At 46.9% G+C, this 20,508-nt stretch overlaps 1 protein-coding gene across 3 annotated transcripts in view; it reads right to left on the bottom strand.

The window, feature by feature from the left end:
• Positions 1–20,508, bottom strand: part of Acly (ATP citrate lyase) — a 50,228-nt gene that overhangs the window by 15,474 nt on the left and 14,246 nt on the right. For 2 of the 3 annotated variants that reach the window (XM_042673674.1, XM_042673675.1), the window contains 11 exons: positions 20,065–20,201; positions 19,280–19,341; positions 16,943–17,060; positions 14,937–15,091; positions 14,351–14,441; positions 10,505–10,646; positions 10,041–10,209; positions 7,413–7,517; positions 5,908–6,104; positions 4,453–4,534; positions 3,627–3,737 (listed from right to left, as the gene is read on the bottom strand). In XM_042673674.1, the coding sequence (XP_042529608.1) occupies positions 3,627–3,737; positions 4,453–4,534; positions 5,908–6,104; positions 7,413–7,517; positions 10,041–10,209; positions 10,505–10,646; positions 14,351–14,441; positions 14,937–15,091; positions 16,943–17,060; positions 19,280–19,341; positions 20,065–20,201 (1,369 nt within the window). Of the gene's footprint in view, positions 1–3,626; positions 3,738–4,452; positions 4,535–5,907; positions 6,105–7,412; positions 7,518–10,040; positions 10,210–10,504; positions 10,647–13,332; positions 13,363–14,350; positions 14,442–14,936; positions 15,092–16,942; positions 17,061–19,279; positions 19,342–20,064; positions 20,202–20,508 lie in introns of all 3 variants that reach the window. The other variant, XM_042673673.1, reaches the window with a different exon arrangement.

Genomic DNA, 20,508 nt, shown 5'->3' with positions numbered 1-20,508 from the left:
GTGTTTGAAGTTAGTGCACTAGCACTTTGACCCACAACACTATTTCCAGCCTTTTGATGGTTCTTAATTGGAGATAAAAAGTCTCAGGAAAAAAAAAAAAAAAAAAGCCCAGAAAAGGGCTGGGAAGGTGGCTCAGTGGTAGAGTGCTTGCCTTGCATGCCTGAGGCCCTGGGTTTGATTCCTCAGCACCACATAAGCAAAAAAAAAAAAAACAGTCTCATGAACTTTCCTGCCCAGGCTGGCTTTGTAGCACAATCCTTAGACCTCAGCCTCTTGAGTAGCTAGGATTACAGGCATTTAGTCAGTGTCCCCTTCTTCATACTGAACCACATTTGGCTTCCTTTGGGGCAGTGGCCAGAAAGGGAGGGAAACAGTGGTTCCTTTTGAATGAAACAGGAAATTAGGTTAAAAACACAACTGTGACCTAAGATAAACTCAGAGGTGGCCTCATGGTTGCACTCTATTTTTTATAAAATATGCACCAATTAGCTGGGTGCTGGCAGCTTATACCTGTAATCCTAGCTATTCAGGAGGCTGAGATCTGAAGATCATGGTTCAAAGCCAGCCCAGGCAGGAAAGTCCATGGGACTCTTATCTCCAATTAACCACCAGAAAACAGGAAATGGGGCTGTGGCTCAAAATGGTAGAGTACTAGCCTTGAGCAAAAAACTCAGGGACAGTGTCCAGGCCTTAGGTTCTAGCCCAACTACCACCACCACCACCACCACTGCACCAAATTTGTGTGTATGCGTATGTGCTAGTACTGGGATTTGAAAACAGAACCTTGTATTTGTTTGGCTTTTCACTCAAAACTGACACTACCATTTGAACCACAGTTCCATTTCCAGCTTAATTGGAGAGAAGAGTCTTTCACATTTGCTTGTCCCAGCTCCTGTCAAACAGGGATCCTCAGATCTCAGCTTTCTGAGTAGCTAGGATTATAGGCATAACTACCAGTGATTTATTTATTTTTTTAAATCAGAAGAGCTCAGGTAAAAATACAAACTTCCTGCTTTTTTAAAGTCAGATTTTAGGTCACAAGGCCTACATCTCCACATAGCAAAAACCATCTAGGGAGCCAACTAGCAATTGACTCTTCTGTCTGAGCATACATAGGAGTAACACCTAAATCCAATGGAATATAAGCACAAGTGAGAGGGAAGAAAGAGCCCACCAAAGAAGCTAAGCAGCAACTGTCTTTAACCAAGCATTGGGAAAATGAATTCAACAAATAACGTATTTGGTTCCAAGCCCTGACTTAGGGAAGGTGTGGGGTGTGTGTGTGTGTGTGTATGTGTGTGTGTGTGTGTGTGTGTGTGTGTGACTTAACTACCATCCAACCTGTGTGTGTGTGTGTGTGTGTGTGTGTGTGTGTGTGTGACTGACTTAACTACCATCCAACCACTCTCTAAGAGCTTTACTCATTTTATCTTCTAGTAGCTGTGATCATTTCCAATAAATAAGGAAAACAGAAGTCCAGAGGGGGTAAAGTACTTGCCCAAAGTGACTCAGGGAACAAATATATGACATCATTCAAACCCAGGCAATCTGGCCTCAGTCTACTCTCTGGGGTATTAAACAGAACAAAGGGGCGTTCAGTAGTGAAAGGTTAGACAGGAAACTGCTGCCCCATACTGTTTGGAAAGACTGAACACAAGTCTTAAAAGTGTAGGTTCCCAAAGCTTTCTTTGACTTCATCTGCCTGGGTGGATGGGTAGGAAGAAGCAAAGTCTACACAAAAGTTCTGGGCTCCCGGAAATTAAACAGGAGTTTTGGGGGTATTTGCAGGAGGCACATCTATGAAAAGGTTCCCTTTAACAAGGCCCTGTCCTCACCCCAGCTCCCAAATCATTGCCCCGAGCTCATGAACATTCACATTTCTCTGCTCTGCTGAGAAACTGTGCATGGTTCAAGAATTCAGTCGGCTGTCTGCTGGGCAGTCACTGCACTATCTCACACTTGTCTATGCTTATGATTTCATACAGAAAGTTTTAACATTAATAAAAAAAAACTAAAACATGTGAGGTACTTGGTGACTCATGCATGTAGTCCTAGCTATTGTCAAGAGGCTGAGATTTGGATAGGTCAAGGTTCAAAAGGCAGAAAAGTCTGTGACATTCCATCTCAAAAATAACCAGAAAAGCTAGGCATAAGTGACACCTGTCATCTTAGCTACACAGGAGGCTGAGATTTGAGGACTGAGGCTCAAAGCCAGCTTGGGTAGGAAAAGCCCATGAGATCTTTATCTCTAATTAACCACCAAAAAGCCAGAAGGAGACCTGTGGCTCAAGTGGTAGAGCTCTAGCCCTGACAAAAAAGCTCAGGGATAGTACCCAGACCCTGAGTTCAAAGCCCAGGACTGGCACAAAAGAAAAAAAAAAAGAAGAAGAAGAAGAAAGAAAGAAGCTAGGATAGAGGCATGGCTCTAGTGGTAGATTGCTAGCTAAGCAAGCAAGCCCAAGCCAGCATGAAGCCATGAGTTCCCTTCAAGCTGCAAGGAAAGGAAGACATTTAAAAAACAGTGTGACAAGGCCTTATAGGTAGGGAAAACTGAAGGTTTATGTGTAAAAGGCTGTTACAGAAAGCCTTAACAGCTAAGTTTTTTTACCTCTGTATATAAAGCACTACACCCACTTGCTCATAGACCAACTGGCTGACATAGGGATTTTTCCTTTGGTTTTATCATCACTTGATAAGCCATCTTCAAGACAGAACTATGAAAGTGGAGCTGGGTGTGGTGGCTCACATCTGTAATCCTAGCTACTCAGGAAGCTGAGATCTGAAGATTGCAGTTCAAAGCCAGCCCAGGCAGGAAAAGTCCATGAGACTCTGATCTCCAATTAACCATCAGAAAACCAGAAGCGGCGCTGTGGCTCAAGTGGTAGAGTGCTTGCCTTGAGCTGAAGAGCTGAGGGATAGTACCCAGGCCAAAAAAAAAATAAAAAAAAGGAAAGTGTATGTCCAAGGCCTGAAGTCTGGCTTCTGATGTAGCAAACAGCTCAGAAATCTAGCAGACAGAGAACGTATTGAACGCCCATTCTGTTCTGCCAGGTTTGTCTTCCTGTCTTTATTTTTCTTGTAGATAGGGTGTCACTATGCACTGCTAGGTACTTCTACATATATTATCTGTCCTTCTGTTCTCTCACTTTCTCTTCTCTTTCTTATAGGTAGGGTGTCACTATGTAGACTGGAGTAGTCTGAAACTTGTGATCTTCCTTCTTGCCTCAGCCCTCCCAAGTGCTGATATTACAGGCATTCAATACCATGCCCAACTGTACATTGTATCATCTTAATACATCAAGAACAATCCTATCTCCTATCCACCCCCATCCTAGCACTCCCTGTCACTGTAATTTCTCCTATTCTTATATCACCTTCTCAAGTGAGGCCTTTTTAACTCCTGCAGACAGCAAGGAGGAAAACTCAGGACCTTGTTTGAGCCTTAAGCTATTGATGAATGTGTCTCCTACAAACAGACATAACTCCCTGAGAGCAGGGCTCTTTCTGGGCTTTACAGTAACCAAGCACATCACTTGAAGGAATTAGCTGCTTACTTTGAGGACATGTGGCTGCCCTCAAAATGCCCACTTTCAACCTTAACCCATCCTCTCCCATCCCCATCATACCTCAGAGGAGAACATGGTGGCACAGGTCCCAATACACCAGCAGACCACTGGCTTGGTGAGGCGGCCCTCCTTGATGCCCCGGCAGATCTTATATTCCTCAGTGCCCCCTATCTGAGAAAGAAAGAGGGATTAAAAAAAAGCCCACAAGTTAGCAAGACCCATCTGCAGTTGTTCCAGGATGACCTACAAGATACAACTCAAATACAAAATAGGGTGACACATACTTTGAGCAAATAATAGACAAGGAGGTCAGCTCCAGTCTGAAAGATTCAGCTTGGATGCAGAGAGGAATTCCAAAGTATAAGATGGTTTAGGATCAGAATCTGCTCAGGAAGAGCAAGGGACAGACTATAGGATTCTCTTCAAATTAAATAAATGCCTTTTTTGGTGTGCCAGTATTGGGGCTTGAACTCAGAGCCTGGGTGCTGTCCCTTACCATTTTAGCTCAGGGCTGGTGCTCTACCACGTAAGCCACAGCTCCATTTCTGGCTAACTAGAGGTAAGGGTCTATATACTTTGCTGCATGGGCTGTCTTTGAACAGCAATCCTCAGATCCCAGCCTTCTAAATAGCTAGGGTTATAGGCATGAACTATCAGTGCCCAGCATAAATGTCCTTTCAACTCTGACTATCCACTGCTCACCAGGTAAAGACCATGGCCAGCTTCTCCTCTAGTGGTCCTCATGCCTGTGTCACCAGGCACTGCAGGACACTCAACAGTGAGTCTTACATCCCACAGTCTCAGGAGTGATTTACCAGGGACTATTACATTTTCTTTTAAGAAAAACTGAGATTGTGTATTATTTGTACAATTAAACAAAATTCACCTCTCCAAGAACCACAATCATCTTGACTCCAGGAGTGTCCTGGTAACGCAGCACATGATCCATGAATGTAGAGCCGGGGTACCTGTGAAGAACAGGAGGAGAGAGCATCAGGAGGCAACTTGGGGAGGTCTGTGGGGGTGTGGGAAGAGCTGTTGTACATATTAGGAACACTAGATTTTCTGGTGGCAAAAAGATAGTGAGCTACAGACTCAAGGGGAAAAAAAAAAAAAGCTGAGAACCAATGGCTCATGCCTATAGTCCTAGTTACTCAGAAGGCTGAGATCTCAGGATCCAGGATGGAAGCCAGCCTAGGCAGACTAATCTATAAGACTCTTATCTCCAATTAATCACCAAAAGGGTGGAAGTAGAACTGTGACTCAAGTGATAAAAGTGCCAGCCTTGAGCAAGAAAGCTAAAGGACTAGTCAAGTTCCAGTCCTAGGACCAGTATAAAAAAAGAAGGGAGAGACAGGAGTAGGGATGGGGTTGGGGGAGTGGGCGGCAGGGAAAGAGGATGCTACTATTAGTTACAACTGACACTGAGCTCCTATTAAATGACAGGACCTATGCTGACCTTTTCATATATATGTTGCTTAGTTCTTCCGAGGACATCATGAGGTGGGGCATTTATTTTGCTCATCTGATATGTAAGGACCACAGAGGGCAAGGGATGTTAAGTAACGAAGATAAGCCTGCTAGGAAACTGGGACACGAACCCCTTTGTTGTGGTTTCAGAACTGGCCTTCCAAACCACTGCACTCTACTGCCTCCCTATGGCCACCTCACACACGACAAAAATTACCTTCAAAGACCTGGCTCATACCTGTAATCCTACCTACGCAGGAGGCTGAGATCTGAGGATCATGGCTTGAAGCTAGACTCAGGGCAGAAAAGAGACTTTTATCTCCAATTAATCACCAAAAAGCTGGAGGTGGAGCTTGGGGTTCAAGTGGTAGAGTGTCAGCTTTGAGTGAGAAAACCCAGGCAAAAGCCAGTAGTGGCACAAAAAAATAATATATTTTTTAAGCTGGCCATTGGTGGCTCACACCTGTAATCCTAGCTATCCAGGAATCTGAGATCTGAGGATCAAGGTTCAGAGCCGTACTGGACAGGAAAGTCTATGAGACTCTTAACTTCAATTAACCTCCAGAAAACCAGAAGTGATGCTGTGGCTCAAGTGGTAGAGTGCTAGCCTTGAGCAAAAGAGCTCAGGGACAGTGCCCAGGCCCTGGTTTAAGCCCTATGAACTGACAATAAATAATTTTTTTTTAAAGCCATACATTTCCCTTTATCTGCTGATCTGTTGTTTCTACCAGTACTGAGATAGGAGCAGTCCCTAACTGAATGAAGTTAACAACATCTCTATAGGTCTGAAGCTCAGGGACAACCTGCAGAGCAGTCTCCCAGCAGCTTACTCTCAGTGTGGGCAGTCCCTCGTGGCCCACAAGCTCATTACCTGTCTCCACCAATGGCTACACCCTCGTAGACACCATCTGTGGTCCTGGAGATGATATTGTTGAGCTCATTGGACATGCCTCCAGAACGTGAGACGTAGGCCACGCTGCCTGGGCGATAGAGCTTAGAGGCCAGGATGTTGTCCAACATCCCACCTGTGTTCCCAATCTTAAAGCACCCTGGCTTGATGCCCCCAACCTATAGGGACAGAAACAGCAATCAGGAAGGACTGTTCCTGACTGACCACAGGACATGGGAAAAACCCCCACAAGATCCCGCGTTACCTGCCCAGGCCCTCTGGCCAGGCTGGAGGGAAAAATACTGGGCTTATTATAGAGAGATGTCTCACGATGGCCGATTCAGATCAGGGTTACAGGGCTACGACACTCATCAAGGAGCACAACACAGCCAAATTTCACCACACAATGGTCACACCTTGCTTTTGACATGAAAAGTCCCTTACTTGAGTGTGGCTTACTGGTAAGAGTGCTAGTTTAGCATGCATGAAGCCCTGGGTTCGATTCCTCAGCACCACATAAGTGGCGCTGTGGCTCAAGTGGTAGAGTGCTAGCCTTGACCAAAAAGAAGCTAGTACTCAGGCTGAGTTCAAGCCCCAGGACTGGCCGAAAAAGAAAAAACAACAAAACAACAACAACAAAAACGTGGCTTTGGCTAGGGATATAGCTAATTTGCTGAACATTCACGAGGCCCTGGGCTCAATCCCTAGCACTGGAGAGAGATGGAGGTGGGAATGGGGGGGGCAGGGTGGTGAGGAATTAGAAAATGAGTTTCCAATTTTTGATGCAACAATTAAGTAAAAACAAATAACAACGAAACATTCATAGAGTTAAAGCCAAAGCCAAAGTAAGCATTTTTAGGTAGCTTTTTTTCTCTGGTATTTATAGGAAAGGAATAATCGAGGACTATGATAAATACTTAAAACGATTTCCCACTAGCCTCTGGGAAACTATAAAGGTAGAATGTGAGGGGAGCCCTTTAAAAACTAAGAGGCATAGCGTAAGCAATAGAGAACATCCCTACCAAATACAAGGTCCTGAGTTCAAATCTCAACACTACCAAACAACATTAAAAACAAAAGTAACTGGGAGTAAGAGACAAGGTATGAGGTGGGGTATGAGGAAGTGCTTGGCCAGCAAGCATGAAACCCTGGGTTTGATTTTTGTTGTGTGTACACACACACACACACACACACACACAGAGTGGGGCTGGAGTATAGGTCAGTGACAGAGGATTTCATGAGTGACACACACACACACACACACACACACACACACACACACAGAGTGGGGCTGGAGTATAGGTCAGTGACAGAGGATTTCATGAGTGAGGCCCTGGGTTTAATACCCAGCAAAAAACCTATTGCAAATGTTTTGATTCAACAGGTTCCCTTGAAATCTCTTCCAACCAAAGCCATTAAGAAAAGAGTTGAAAGTGAGGCCCAAGGGCCTAGAAGTGGAAAGGCTTTCTTCTGCAGGAGATCCTCACCGTGGCAGGTCCAATGATGGTCACTCCCTTTTGGTCTGCCTTCTTAATCAGCTTCCGTGTGAGAGCCTCAGGAATGCCTTCTGCGATGATGGCAATGGTCCGGATCTAGAGGATTTTAAAAGTCCCCCCGACATCGTGTAAACATTTTGCTAAAAACAGGCAAGGGAGCCACACCATTAACGGCCCACCTCCCAACCCCTGTGCTCCTTCCAGGCAACAAGAACAAAGCTATGGAAACAGTATGTATGCATTTCCTTCTTCCCACAGGCCTTGGTTCTTACCCTGACCACTTTAACCTCATCCTAAAAAGAGAGGCAGCAGATTCTGAAATAGATCTCCATTGGCTACTTAGTACAAGGGCACATGTTTCTAAAACCTGGCTACAAACCTCAGCTCTACCTGATCCCTACCTCCCCTTGAGACTGTTCATAAAGCATCATTCTCCACAGTACTCTCTGAGTCTTGACTATATCCACACAGGACGATCCAATAAGATAATGACCTGCTTCCACATTCGGCTGGAGGAACAGGCCAGCCAGAGAAGGAAGGAGGCAAAAAAGTTCCAAAGCTGTCTCCTTTGGTTCTGGCCCAGGGGCCAACATATGTCTATAAAGGCTCAAGATCCTAGTTTACAGTGCTGAAGGTATAGCTCCAGTGATAGAGCCCTTGCTGAGCAAGCAAAAGGCTATTACTTAAGTACCATTAAAAAAAAAAGTTGTAGTTTATACTATGTAGGTCATGCAGTATCTGGGATAGAGTTTCTAAAGTGAAAGCAGCTATGGGCAATATGTAAAGGAGAGAATGTGTGTTAATAAATAAAAACAGGTGATGGGGCTGGGAATGTGGCTTAGTGGTACAGTGCTTTCCTGTCATGCATGAAGCCATGGGTTTGAGTCCTCAGTACCACATACACAGAAAAAGCTGGAAGTGGTGCTGTGGCTCAAGTGGTAGAGCGCTCCCCTAAGCTAAAGAGCTGAGGGACCAGAGTTCAAGCCCCAGACCGACCAAAAAATAAATCATCAGAAGTAAAAAGGGCTGGAGGCGTGGCTCAGGTGGAAGAGAGGTTCCAAGAAGAAGGCTCTGAGTTCAAACCCAGTATAGCAAAAAGGAAAGAAAAGAAAAAAAAAGAAGTGATAGAGGGGCTGGGAAGGTGGCTTAGTAGTAGAGTGCTTGCCTTGCATGCATGAGGCCCTAGGTTAGATTCCTCAGCAACACGTAAGTATAAAAAGCCAGAAGTGGCGCTGTGGCTCAAGTGGTAAAGTGCTAGCCTTGAGCTAAAGAGCTTAGGGAGAGTGCCCAGGCCCAAAGTTCAGGCTACAACCCACAAAAAAAAAAAAAGTGTTAAGAGTACAGATGGCCAGTGTTTTTAAAAGCTCATCTTAGTAAAAAATCAAAGATATGCAAATTAAGTAGACAACTAGTTAACTTGGTAAATGTTCAGTGCAGGCAAGGGGAAAGAGGATGAAATGCTTCAACTACCAATGGCAGTTGATACCGCTATGCTTTTACTGGTAGTCTGAAGGGATAAAAGGTTTCAAATCTGGGGCTGGGAATGTGGCTCAGTGGTAGAGCACTTGCCTTGCATGCCTGAGGCCCTGGGTTCGATTCCTCAGCACCACATAAGCAGAAAAAAAAAGCCAGAAGTGGCATTGTGGCTCAAGTGGTAGAGCGCTAGCCTTGAGCTGAAGAGCTGAGGGACAGCTCCCAGGCCCCACGACCAGACCCAAAAAAAAAAAAAGGTTTCAAATCTGCACATTCTGATTTAACAATTCACCTTTCGGAAATTTATGCTAGGGCAGTAATTAGGACACATGCAAGGCCTGAAAAGGCAAAAGTGATAACCTTGATATGGAAGGAGTAACTAGAGAGAGGTCATCTGTTCTTAGCTGGGTGCTGGTGGCTCACACCTATAATCCTAGCTCCTCAGAAGGCTGAGAGCTAGGATCTAGGTTTGAAGCCAGCCCAAGCAAAAAAAAAAGTCCATGAGACTCTTATCTCCAATTAGCTGACAAAAAGCCGGAAATGGAGGTATGTCTCAAGTGGTAGTGTGCCAGGCTTGAGCAAAAAGTCACACACCTATGCCCCGAGTTCAAGCCCCGGTGCCAGCAAGGGAAAAAAAAGCCACTTGTTCAAATCCAGAAAGACATACAGGTAGGGTTAAACTTAAACTTTATCAGCTATATTTCCAGGACATGGGACTTGGAAGTATCTATTTGCTCCTTTTGTTATCAGTATTTTAACTTTTTTGCATATTAAGTATGTAATAATCTTATAAGTGCCTTTTTAAGGGGTAGCAGACAGCATTGGGGATCAAACCAGAATGTGACACGTGCTCAGTAGGTAGGTGCTTGGCTACTGAGCTACATTCCTAGTCCATTCTTCCCTATGGCTAACACAGAGAGGATCCCATGGGGGCAGAAGAGTTGGAACTGACCCTTGGTAAAGTAGCAAAGTAGCATCTGTCTTCTCTGATCTGCCCTCCATTTCTGACATCTCTAATCACTTTCACACAAAACACTGGCCTCTGCTGACTCTCAGCCCTTCATCCCAAGTAGCTGAAGACTTAAAGACACCATTTAACAGCTTTTCCTATGTCCCCACACAGTATCCTGGTGCCTGATAACTTACCTGTGCGTAACTCATGGTCTCAATGGTGCTGTCGTAAGCGGAGCGGAGCGAGGCAAAGTTGATCAGCACATCTACCTCTGGGTGCTTCTTCATGGCATCAGCCATGTTTTTGAAGACAGGGATCAGGATCTCCTTGTGTCCCCAATAAAACTTCTGCTTGTGGTCCCCTCTGTGGGATGGGAGAGGAACAGTTAGGATAATCTCAAACCCATCATCATTCTTGGGGTCAGGGGTCTCAAAACATCAGGTGTGGCGACAGGGAAGCTGAGGGGAGAAACTTCCAGATCTCTGCCAAAAGAGTTCGTACCTAAGGGGAAAAGATTCCTCAGAACTAGAAATGGCCCCCATCTCTGAAATGAGAAAGCTACTTCCCCCCACAAAGGCAAGGAACTGAGGTAATCCCAAGCTTCATCTCAGAGGAAGGAGATGGGCTGAGGGGCATCTCCTGCTTTGGTGTGACTCACGTGAAGGGGTACACCATGGCAGCCACTGAGGGCTCATCTCGGGAGCACACGTAGTCAAAGTCCAACATGCCTTGCACAGCCCGGGTCTGCATGCCCCACACGATAGCCTTGGTGTGGCGGCTGAAGAGGGTGGCATTCTTTCCTGGTGGGCAAAGACACAAAAAGTGCACCCAGAATATACACCCCAGGAGACCCTAAGGGGCAGAGACTGCCAGCCAGACCCTTCATGCCCCAAGCCCACGATGGTGGCTCTTCAAAGTAGCCAAGGGGTGTTAAGATCATGAAATTCTGCGAACTTGGGGGAGGAGGCCCCTCAATTACTCTGGAAGGAGGCAGGAGAGAGAGAGCAAAGGTGAGCTAAGTATTGTCCGCTGCTAAACAGCTCCAAATGGGACAGAAAAAGGACTCCATTTCCTGTACAAAGAACGGACCCTACAGCTTGAGGATACCTGGGAGAATTTCTACAAGTCACGTTTAATGTCACAGGAAGAAAAATCTATGATCAGCTTCTATATAAAGGTGGTCTTAATGAACTACTTCTAAAGGAAAAACAACAACTCTCCATTTTGGTGGCCTCAGGACTTTTAAACAACCTAACCACTGATGCTTATCACCCTGTAAATCTGAGCCTAGAGCCAGCCCTAGCTGGGGTTTGAGTTCTCATGAATTCTAGGTCAGAACAGGTCCAATGAAGATATTTACTGCAGGCAGCGTTGAGGCGAGGGCAGCCTACGCTCAGGCACCAGACAAGAGCAGCAAGCTGGGAGCCTAGGGCCATGACCTTCTTTCCTATCTATTTCTCTCATCCTCCTCCTGACTACCAAGTGGCTCTTTGCTAATCAGAACAATGCTCTGGGGCAGGCAGGAAAGAGGTGAAGGGTAGAAAAAGGGAACAAAAGGAACAGGCAAAATGCAATCCCACACTGAATGGAACATGGCTCAATTGGTATTGTCAGCCTTCAGCAAAAGCGCTGAGCAAGAATGATAGGCCCTGAGTTCAAGCCATAGTTCAGGCAAAAAAAAAAAGTACAGTCCTCAGCCACAGGAGCCTCTCCCCTCCAGTTCCCTGCAGGTCCAGAGCAGCCTTTGGGGACGGTTCTGAGCTTCCCCAGAGTGAACAGTTCACTCAGTGGCATCTGGTATTAATTAACCTACGGTACTAGTACAGGCTTGGCTGACCAAAATCAAGGTCTGACCAAATCCCTGTACAGGCCAGTAGGAAGTTTCTCCTACCAGAAGGCTTCTGATGTTGCAAATACCTGGGATTTACTGTCACCCAGACCCAGGGATCTGATGAGACACAGGATCTCAGGACAAGAGAAGCAACTTAATCCAGCCCCAGAAAACTGAAGCTGAGATGCCAAATGACAGTGGTCCTAGGTCAACTGGACAGAGTCAGAATTTACGTAACAGCTTGAAAAGTATTGAATTATGCCATGATGGAGGAAGACGCTAAGCCAGCACTGTTGTTCCTGGGGGAGCCCACGCAGAGTCAGAGTGTACAAAGGCCACATCATCTGTCTTCAGAGATCAGGATGAAGTGTCAATATCCACAAATCCACCCACACTTCTAGCACTGAAGGGCAGAGCTTGAGTGCTTACCTCCTCAAGCACAGAAAACAAAGCCAAAGGCAGGGCGTAGGGGTGGGGAGGTGTCCCAGGTTCCTTCAACAGAGAGAGCCTAAAGTGAAGCTCTGCTGAAGGTGGGGCTAGCTCCAACGTGACCCAATTTCCTCCCCTATCCTTTCCTACTTCTTCCTGCAGCTCAGTGATTGAGCGTAATGAAATAAAGCCCCCTCTCCACATCCCGCCTTCCTCTCCTTGGGTAGAAGAGATGGGGGCAGGGAGATGACCAGCGGCTGGGTATCTGTTCTATCTCACCAGAGATAATGTAGGGATTAAATGCAGGAAGGCAGCGGGCAGCAATCATTGTTCTCATCTAAAGATTCCTCCCCCTAGCCAGGGAGCAGAGTTATCTCAGTAGACCCTTCTGCCTTAAGAGCTGTGAATGTCCAAAGGGCACTTGGAGGCCTAGATATGCGGCTCAGCAATGAAGTACTTGCCCCCAACATGGCCCCTCCCCACCCCAATAGCACTGAAGCCCTGAAGCTTCAGAGGTAAGTAATCTACTCACTCCAGTCAACAGGCAAATGGGTGTGAATGAGTTCACATACAAGTGCAAACACAGAAAATGTCCAATGTCAATGGTGCCCTCGGACACCAGTCATGTCCCTTCTCATGATCTGCTCTACAGATACTGGATACCCTTCCTTCCTGGCCTCTATCTCTTCTCCATCTTTAGCCTGCTCTTCCATCTAAACCCAGGAGAAAGCAAGACTTGTCTGAGAATTAGAAGCTCAGGGATGGAGCTAGGAGGCGTGAAGGAAAAAAGTGAGGTAATGGTGACATTGTGAGATGCAGATGAAGGTCAGGGGTGGCCAGCAACCCTTGTGGCATGCTGGCAATGCTCACAGCTCTCTGCAGCCCCCCTTCCAGCGGGCTGGCACCCTCCTTCCCAGGGGACCTCGTCCTGACCTCTCCAGTCCCGAGCTGTAGGCTTGCTCCTATGTTGTCTCCACCACCCTTCCCAGAGCAGCCAGACAGCCACACAGTGAGGGCAGTGTTGAGTGGAAGTAAGCACGCAACACGCGTGAGCGGTACAAAGAGCAAAGATTAGGACTTGGGGGACAGGCTACACAAAGGCAGGGGACAGAAATTATGTTAGACAACACTACAATTCACCAAGAAAGGGAGAGAGAACAGACAGAAAAACTGTAACCCACTAACAAAGCCACACGCAGAGTCGCGGCAGAGTGCGGGCATCCTACCTTGCAGGGATCTTGAACTTGGGACTGAATCTGTCAAAGAAAATGACCAAGGCAACTGAGTGGCCTGCTGCTGCTGATGGCTGGAGGCTTTGGCAGGAGTGGTGGAGGGCAGGGGGGCGGGGGGGAGGGAGACAGGACAGGGTCCCATGGAAAAGTGTTTCTGTCTTTTCCACAATGGACAGGAGGAATAAAGCCAACCCAGCCCGAGTGATATAGGCACCACTCAACAGAACAGAAACAGGAAAGGACCGAGGATAAAGGGGAGGAGGAAGGCTGGGTGTGTGAACACTGGAGCCCCCCAGGCCCTCCGGTGACACAATCACATCTGGGCTCTCAGGCTGGCTGGGTCATACCCTCTTAATGCCAGGCTCTCTTTGTCTCCATACAGCACTGATCATTAGACCAGTATGGGACTAGATCTGCCATCCTCTGCTGTGGTCCAAGTTGCTGGATTGGAGACCTTAGGGCACTGGCTTCAGATGGTAAGCTCTGAAGCTAGCATCACTAGTTCTCGGACTGGACAGGCTTCATCAGTGGTATGCAGCCCTGGCATCTACTGTCTGCACCAGGCTGGCACAGTAATGTTCTGACTCACATGGACTGCTAGACAAGGTATTGTCTGAGGCTGGACTCATAAGGAAGGGATGTATGTCTAAGGGTCTCCAGCTGGTAGAGGTGGGCAGACTTAACTGCTGTCAAAGGAGGAGTCCAGGAGAACTTTCTGCCTCCTAGTATTGTTAAAACTGTGTCTCTTCTACAGCTCCCAGCTCCCATTGAGCTCCCAGCCCCCCTGTCCACCACCCCCCTTCGAAAGATCAGGAGTGAGGAGCAAGGTGACTCCGGAACAGTGTATGGAGAAGCCTCAAGTCACTTACTCCTCCTGCCATTGGCCCAATCCATGCGGAAGCCCACTCCCATAGCCAAGCTGAAACTGCATTCCACCTGCCTGTGCCAACCAGGCAGGCTACCACTTTCCACGAGGGGGTTCCCAGTCCTGGATGAGACCTCTAAGAGTTACCTTGAGGCATGGCAGGCTTGGCCTTCTTAGCAGGAGCCACTTCATCAGCCCTGGACTCAGAAAAAGATGCTGTCCTGCTGGGGGCTGGAGTCTGGGTGATAGAGGAGAGAATGAGATGCATCAAGGGTGGTGGCCAGGGGGAAAAAAAAAAGCTACTGGTCCTCAAGGTCTCAAAGAAATGAGGCGCCACCAGTGCTGGGAGCTCATGCAACAATCTGAGCTACTCAGGAGGCTAAGATCTGCAGATTGAAGTTTAAAGCCAGACAGAATAGTCTGTGAGACTTATTTCTAGTTAACCAACCAAAAGTGGAGGTGTGGCTCAAGTAGAAGAGCACCAGCCTTAAGCGGAAAAAGCCCAATAAGAGTACTAGGCCCTGAGTTCAAGCCCTAATACTGGTGTACAGGGACATACAAACATAAACATGTACACAAAACCCTACAAACAAAAAAGTAGCAATATATCAACTTCCCCTGTATTTCCCCCTTGCTCTTACATGGCAGAGGAGGGTTCTTATGTCCTGAACTGGGGTAGGGAGGAAGAGGAGACAGATGGTTCTGTCCTTTAAGGTGGAAGGCTAGCACCTACCGACGTGCTCCCGCTGGCGTTAAGTAGGAAGTTGGCAGTGTGGGCTGCAGTAGGTGGCTGGTTGGGGATGGGCCGATGACCCAGAGCCATGCCCACAATTGCCGTCATGTGAGTCTCTGTGCCAAAGACGTGGATGGGGATGCCAGTGGTCTTTCCTGTGAGGAAAAGTAAAGAACCCAATGATTTAAGTCTTGCACTAAGTAGATACCCTGGAACCCACATCTGTGGGATTTTTACAGCTTCACTCAAGCGTCTAGTATGCTTTCAATGCCAAGACTGACAAACCAGGTGGTTGAAATTTCACTACCAAACAGATCTTTCTACAGATCATTTGCTGACAAGAGGAAGAAGCAGCTTTGGTGGCAAGCTCAGGTGACCACAAGCACTATTATTAGTGTACTGTCTCACCTCCTCTACCCTCACCACCTGCACCTACTTGTGCTCACCTGTATCTGCCGCCCTGGTCTGGTCTCTCTAGTCTTAACCACTTTGAGTGTGTTCTTCTGGAGTCGGGACAAAGGCCCTGCTTCTCAATCTACAAGGAGCTGGGATGCCGTCTGCCACACTCAGCTCATCTTAGGTTCCAGCCATCCATACCATCCTGTCCTCTTCATAGTACAGATCCCTAACTAACATTTACTTCATCTAACTCTTGTTGGCTGTAGATTGGGAGAGCATGATTTAATAACATTCACAATGCTGGCCCAAGGACATGGCCCATAGCAGGTCCTTCACTTTAGGTGAATGAATTAAAAAACAAAAACAAAAAAAAAACTAGCTCTTGAAACCAAGGTGAGCAATTCATAGGGATTTGGTATTGGCCATCAACACCACCTTTCAAAAACTAGGAAAAAGGCAAAGGCTTTGTCTTTCCAGTCTAAAAGCCAGCGCACAGAACAAGACTGTCTACTCATTTCAGCTGCTAGAACTTCACATGAATGAAGCATGGCTCTACATAGAACTTCTCTTAGCAATGGGGCTGCACAGTAAAGAACTTAAGACCGAAGCTACTGATCCCCAAGTTCACTGGTTTCAGGTTCAATGAGGCTGATTTAGGGAGACCTCATTTTAGTTTCCATTGACTGATGAGATACAGTCCTTTGCTTCTTAGGAGCTAACCTGGAGAAACCACAAAACCACCTTTTTCACTCAAAACGTTTACACAAGGGAGAAAGGCAACCAACATGGGTACCATTCCCTCACTTCTCCCATCTCAATGAAGGCCAACTCTCCCCCATTTTACCAGCTGTCCAGCAGCCTTTTCTCTGGCCCCACATCTACCAGTCCTTGCTCTTACTGCCTTAATCCCAGCTGCCTCTCTGCCCTAATAGCTGTCACAATCTCCTAGGGGCTCTCCATGCTTCTCCTGTGGCTACCCTTCTGTTTACTCTCCACCCAGAAACCAAATCACCCTACTCATATCTAAGTCACATAGTGCTATGCTCAAAGTCCTCCTGTGGCTGCCATTTTGTAGTCACCACCATGTCCTCCCTGGGCTGTATAGCTCAGCCCTTCTCTCTCTCTGACCCAGTGCCACATACTTCCCTGCTGGTCCTGCAACATGGGCCCTCCTACGGAGGGCCTTGGAACCATTTTTTACTCTTCTGAAGGTATCCCTGCTAAGTTCCTCCTTCCTCTTTTCCAGGCCTTGGTTTAAGTATCATGCCTCAGTCATACACTTTTCTGGTCGTCTTATCCCTTTCCCTGTATTGTCTTCCTTCATGGCATTCAGCACTCTAATATTACGAGCAAGCTATAGCCCTGGTACTCAGCACAGTACCCAGTGCAGGGCACATGTTCTGTGTTTGGTAATCGTAGAGCTGAGTGATGATGCTTTCCTGATCATCCTCAAGTCAGGGTGGCAGAGAACAGAAGCAGCAGAAAAATGCCTACCCAGAATAGGAAGCAGGAGAGCATGAAAGAGCTCAAAGATCTATTCTTTCAGGAAGGCCAAGGTATGCCATCAATCCTCAAGGTGGGGGTAAAGAATAAGTCTCCCATCTTACCAACTTCTCCCATCACCCGCAAGCCCTCCTGATAGTTGGGACCACCTCTTCGGACAAAGATTGTGACCTCATGCTCCTTCAGGGGACCCTGGTAATCTCGAATCGCTCTTACGATGCCCTGGAAGCCCAAAGGGAAACATGTGAATAAACACCCACCATAAACCAACAGACCAGGTGTCCAGTGGCAAGGAAAAGCTGCTTCTCTGACATATGACAGGCTTTGGCAGCAAAGGATTATCTAAGACCTTACACATGTTCAGTGAACTATGCATCCCCATAGGTCTAATATGTAAACATTTGTAGTATTGCTGAGGTGGGAGCCAGACCCCTCATTGTACTGGTGTGCTGGGCCTGCTGGTCTTTCACTGACTACTGTCCTTAGTATCTCTTACCACAAATGGGAGACATGGTGGGATCTATGTTTTTGTTTTCATTGTTTTTATTTTTTTATTTATTTTGTTGGTCATGGGGCTTGAACTCTGGGCTTGGGTGCTATCCCTGGCTCTTCAGCCCAAGGCAAGCGCTCTACCACTTGAGCCACAGTGCCACTTCCGGTTTTGTTTTGTTTTTTTGGTCAGTTGTGGGGCTTGAACTCTGGGCTTGAGCACTTCCCTCAACTCTTCAGCTCAAGGCGAGCGCTCTACCACTTGAGCTACAGCGCCACTTCCAGTTTTCTGGTCATTTATTGGAGATAAGAGTTTCACGGACTTTCCTGCCTGAGCTGGCTTTGAACTGGGATCCTCAGATCTCAGCCTCCTGAGTAGATAGGATTACCGGCGTGAGCCACCAACGCCTGGCTTGTTTTCATTGTTTTTAAATTGCTATTATAAAGGTGATGTACAGAGGAGTTACAGTTTCATAAGGAGAATCTCTGATCTTGTGCAAGGATTCTCAGTGGTATGAAGACACAGCCTTCTTCAATAACAAAAGTTGCTTAAGTGAGTAAGAAAAATAGCTGGATATCTATCTGGCCTGGAGAAGGAGAGGCTTCAAAGGTATGTGTAGTTTTGCTTCTCCAAAGGGTTAATTGATGAGCCTTAAGTCTTATTTCTATCATAGGACACTCTATCATATCAAGTTGCTTCTCCAGACCTATCCCAGGATGATGCCTTTACTCCAGGGCTGCTCCCAAGTTAATAGGAAGCTGTCAAGGTATACCTGCTTCAGATCTGCCCATTGAGCTGTCTAGTTAGGAAAACACTGTTTGTTGTAAGCAGAGCTCATGTAGCTACGTCCCTAACTTATGGACAATTCAAGGTTGACACTCATTATTCTCACAACATATGGAATGTCCATAAGTGGTACAGGTTTGTAAACAGCCTCATGGAGCATGGCAGTCCAGAATACTCAACAGCCTCATGAGGTGGCTACGGCGAAGGGGTGAGACATGTTAGTTCATCATCTTTCTTGATTTGTTGTCACATTTCCTTGAAAGCCTGTGCCAGGTGGATAGAACCCTAACACTGGATAAAGTCATCAAAATGCTGTCCTCTTCTCTAAGCAAGGGCTGATGATACAGGGATAAGACTAGGAGATCCTAGCTATTCAAAAGCCTGAGGATCAGGGTTTGAAGCCAGACCAGACAGAAAAGTCCCCAAGACTCTTATATCCAATTAACCACCAAAAAAGCTGGAAATGGCAGTGTGGCAAGTGGTAGAACACTAGCCTTGAGTGACAAAGCAAAGTGAGAATGCAGGCTCTGAATTTTCTAGTATGGCACCCAAACAAACAACAAACCCACCCCTCAAAAAAATAAACAAAATACAAACAAACAAACAAAAAAAACCAGAAGGGGCTGGGAAGGTGGCTCAGTGGTAAAGCGCTTGCCTTGCATGCCTGAGGCCCTGGGTTTGATTCCTCAGCACCACATAAGCAAAAAGAAAAAAGCCGGAAGTGGTGCTGTGGCTCAAGTGGTGGAGTGCTAGCCTTGAGCTGAAGAGCTGAGGGACAGTGCCCAGGCCCAGAGTTCAGGCCCCATGACCGGACCCAAAAAAACAAAACAAAACAAAAAAAAAACAAACCAGGAACCCTAGAACTCAGTCAAGGCATAGTGTTAAAATGGCAATAATCAAGCCAGTTCTCCAAAAACTGGGAGGGGGGACAACAAATGACTTCTCTCTATGCTTTAGATAAGAGAATTATCTCACAGCTTATGTTAGCGGATTGTCTTGTTTCAGATCCACCTCTCCTATCTCGGTGCCACCCATGCAGCCCTAGACGATCTCCAACAGATGGCAAGGAGGGGGGAAGGAAGGACAACCACAAACCAACCCTGTATCACAAGCCCCTACCCAGATTAGATATTACACAGGAACTTTGCTTTCGCCAAAACCGCACCTTAAAGGTGGCAGCCACGTTGGTGAAGTTCGCAATGCTGCCCCCGATGATGAGTATTTTGCCTGAGTTTGAAATAAGAAGAAAGGGGGAAAAATGGTTAAAGAAGTAGTATGGTCCCAGAAATGCAACTAAGGAGTTCTTGTTTCCTCTGAGCAAGAGTCTCTCAACTGCAAAGAGGCATCAGAGAGTGAGCCCAATGGTCTCTCCTGACGTCCTTAACTCTCTATTACCCATACAATACAGCAGTGATCATCCAGACCTACAAAATCTCTGCATTGCTCTAGCTGGCATCCAGAAGCCCAGCTTTGTTTCTGATACCTCTGGGGGTAGTAACTATCCATCTCTATCCTATTCCCCCACCCTTCTAGCTTAAGGAAGGGGGAACTGGTATATACAGCTCCCTGTATGGATAGACAGTAAAGGGAGGCTGGGAGTCAAAGCCCAATAATATATGAGTTACTAGAAACTGAGTTTAGAAGAATCAGAGCAAAAATGTGCTGCTTTTCCTCCTCCTCCTGTGTCGTTATCTACAGGGCTATACTACACACAGTCCACTGAGAGCCCCCATCTGACTACTGAGGTCATTGACCATTTGCAGTGGGGGAAAACTGAGGTCCAGAAAAGAAATGACTAGCCCCAAGACATAAAGGACCAGGATCTTAGCTCCAGTGACAACTAGCCCAAAACTGGTCCCGTCCAGTGGAAGGGTATATATGTGTGTATGTGTTTGTGTATGTGTATGTGTGTGCGTGCACGTGTGCATGCTTACACACGTTGGTGCTCACCATCTGGGTGCTTCTCTCGGGTCATGAGGGAGAGGATGGTCTTGGCATAGTCATAGGTCTGCTGCTCACTGGGGGCGCCCGAGTATTCCCCGTAGTTAGCCAGCTCATTGACACCCCCTAGATCGCAGATAGTATCACTGCCAGAGGGATACATGAGTCAGTATTGGCTAGGGGAAGAGCAGGGCAGCTGAGTACCTGGCCTCTCCCCCAATCCCCTACACTCAATTCTCAAGCACTGAAGTTAGTCTGTGGAACAGGTCTCTTGGTCCTACAACCTCAAACCCTGCTGTCCCTGTACCCATTCCCCCACCACCCCCACTTCCCGGGCCAGCCTCACTTGAAGGTCAATGCATTCCATGAGGCTCTTATGGGCAGTACACTCAGCCAACCCTTGGACTCTATGGCCTTCGGCAGATAGCATTGGTTAAAGGTACAGTAAGCACC

Source organism: Dipodomys spectabilis, unplaced genomic scaffold (assembly GCF_019054845.1).
Source record: "Dipodomys spectabilis isolate Male_0828 unplaced genomic scaffold, ASM1905484v1 ptg000018l, whole genome shotgun sequence".
Lineage (NCBI taxonomy): Eukaryota > Metazoa > Chordata > Mammalia > Rodentia > Heteromyidae > Dipodomys > Dipodomys spectabilis.
Note: the sequence above shows the minus strand (reverse complement) of the source record. Positions and strands in the feature narration are given on the sequence as shown.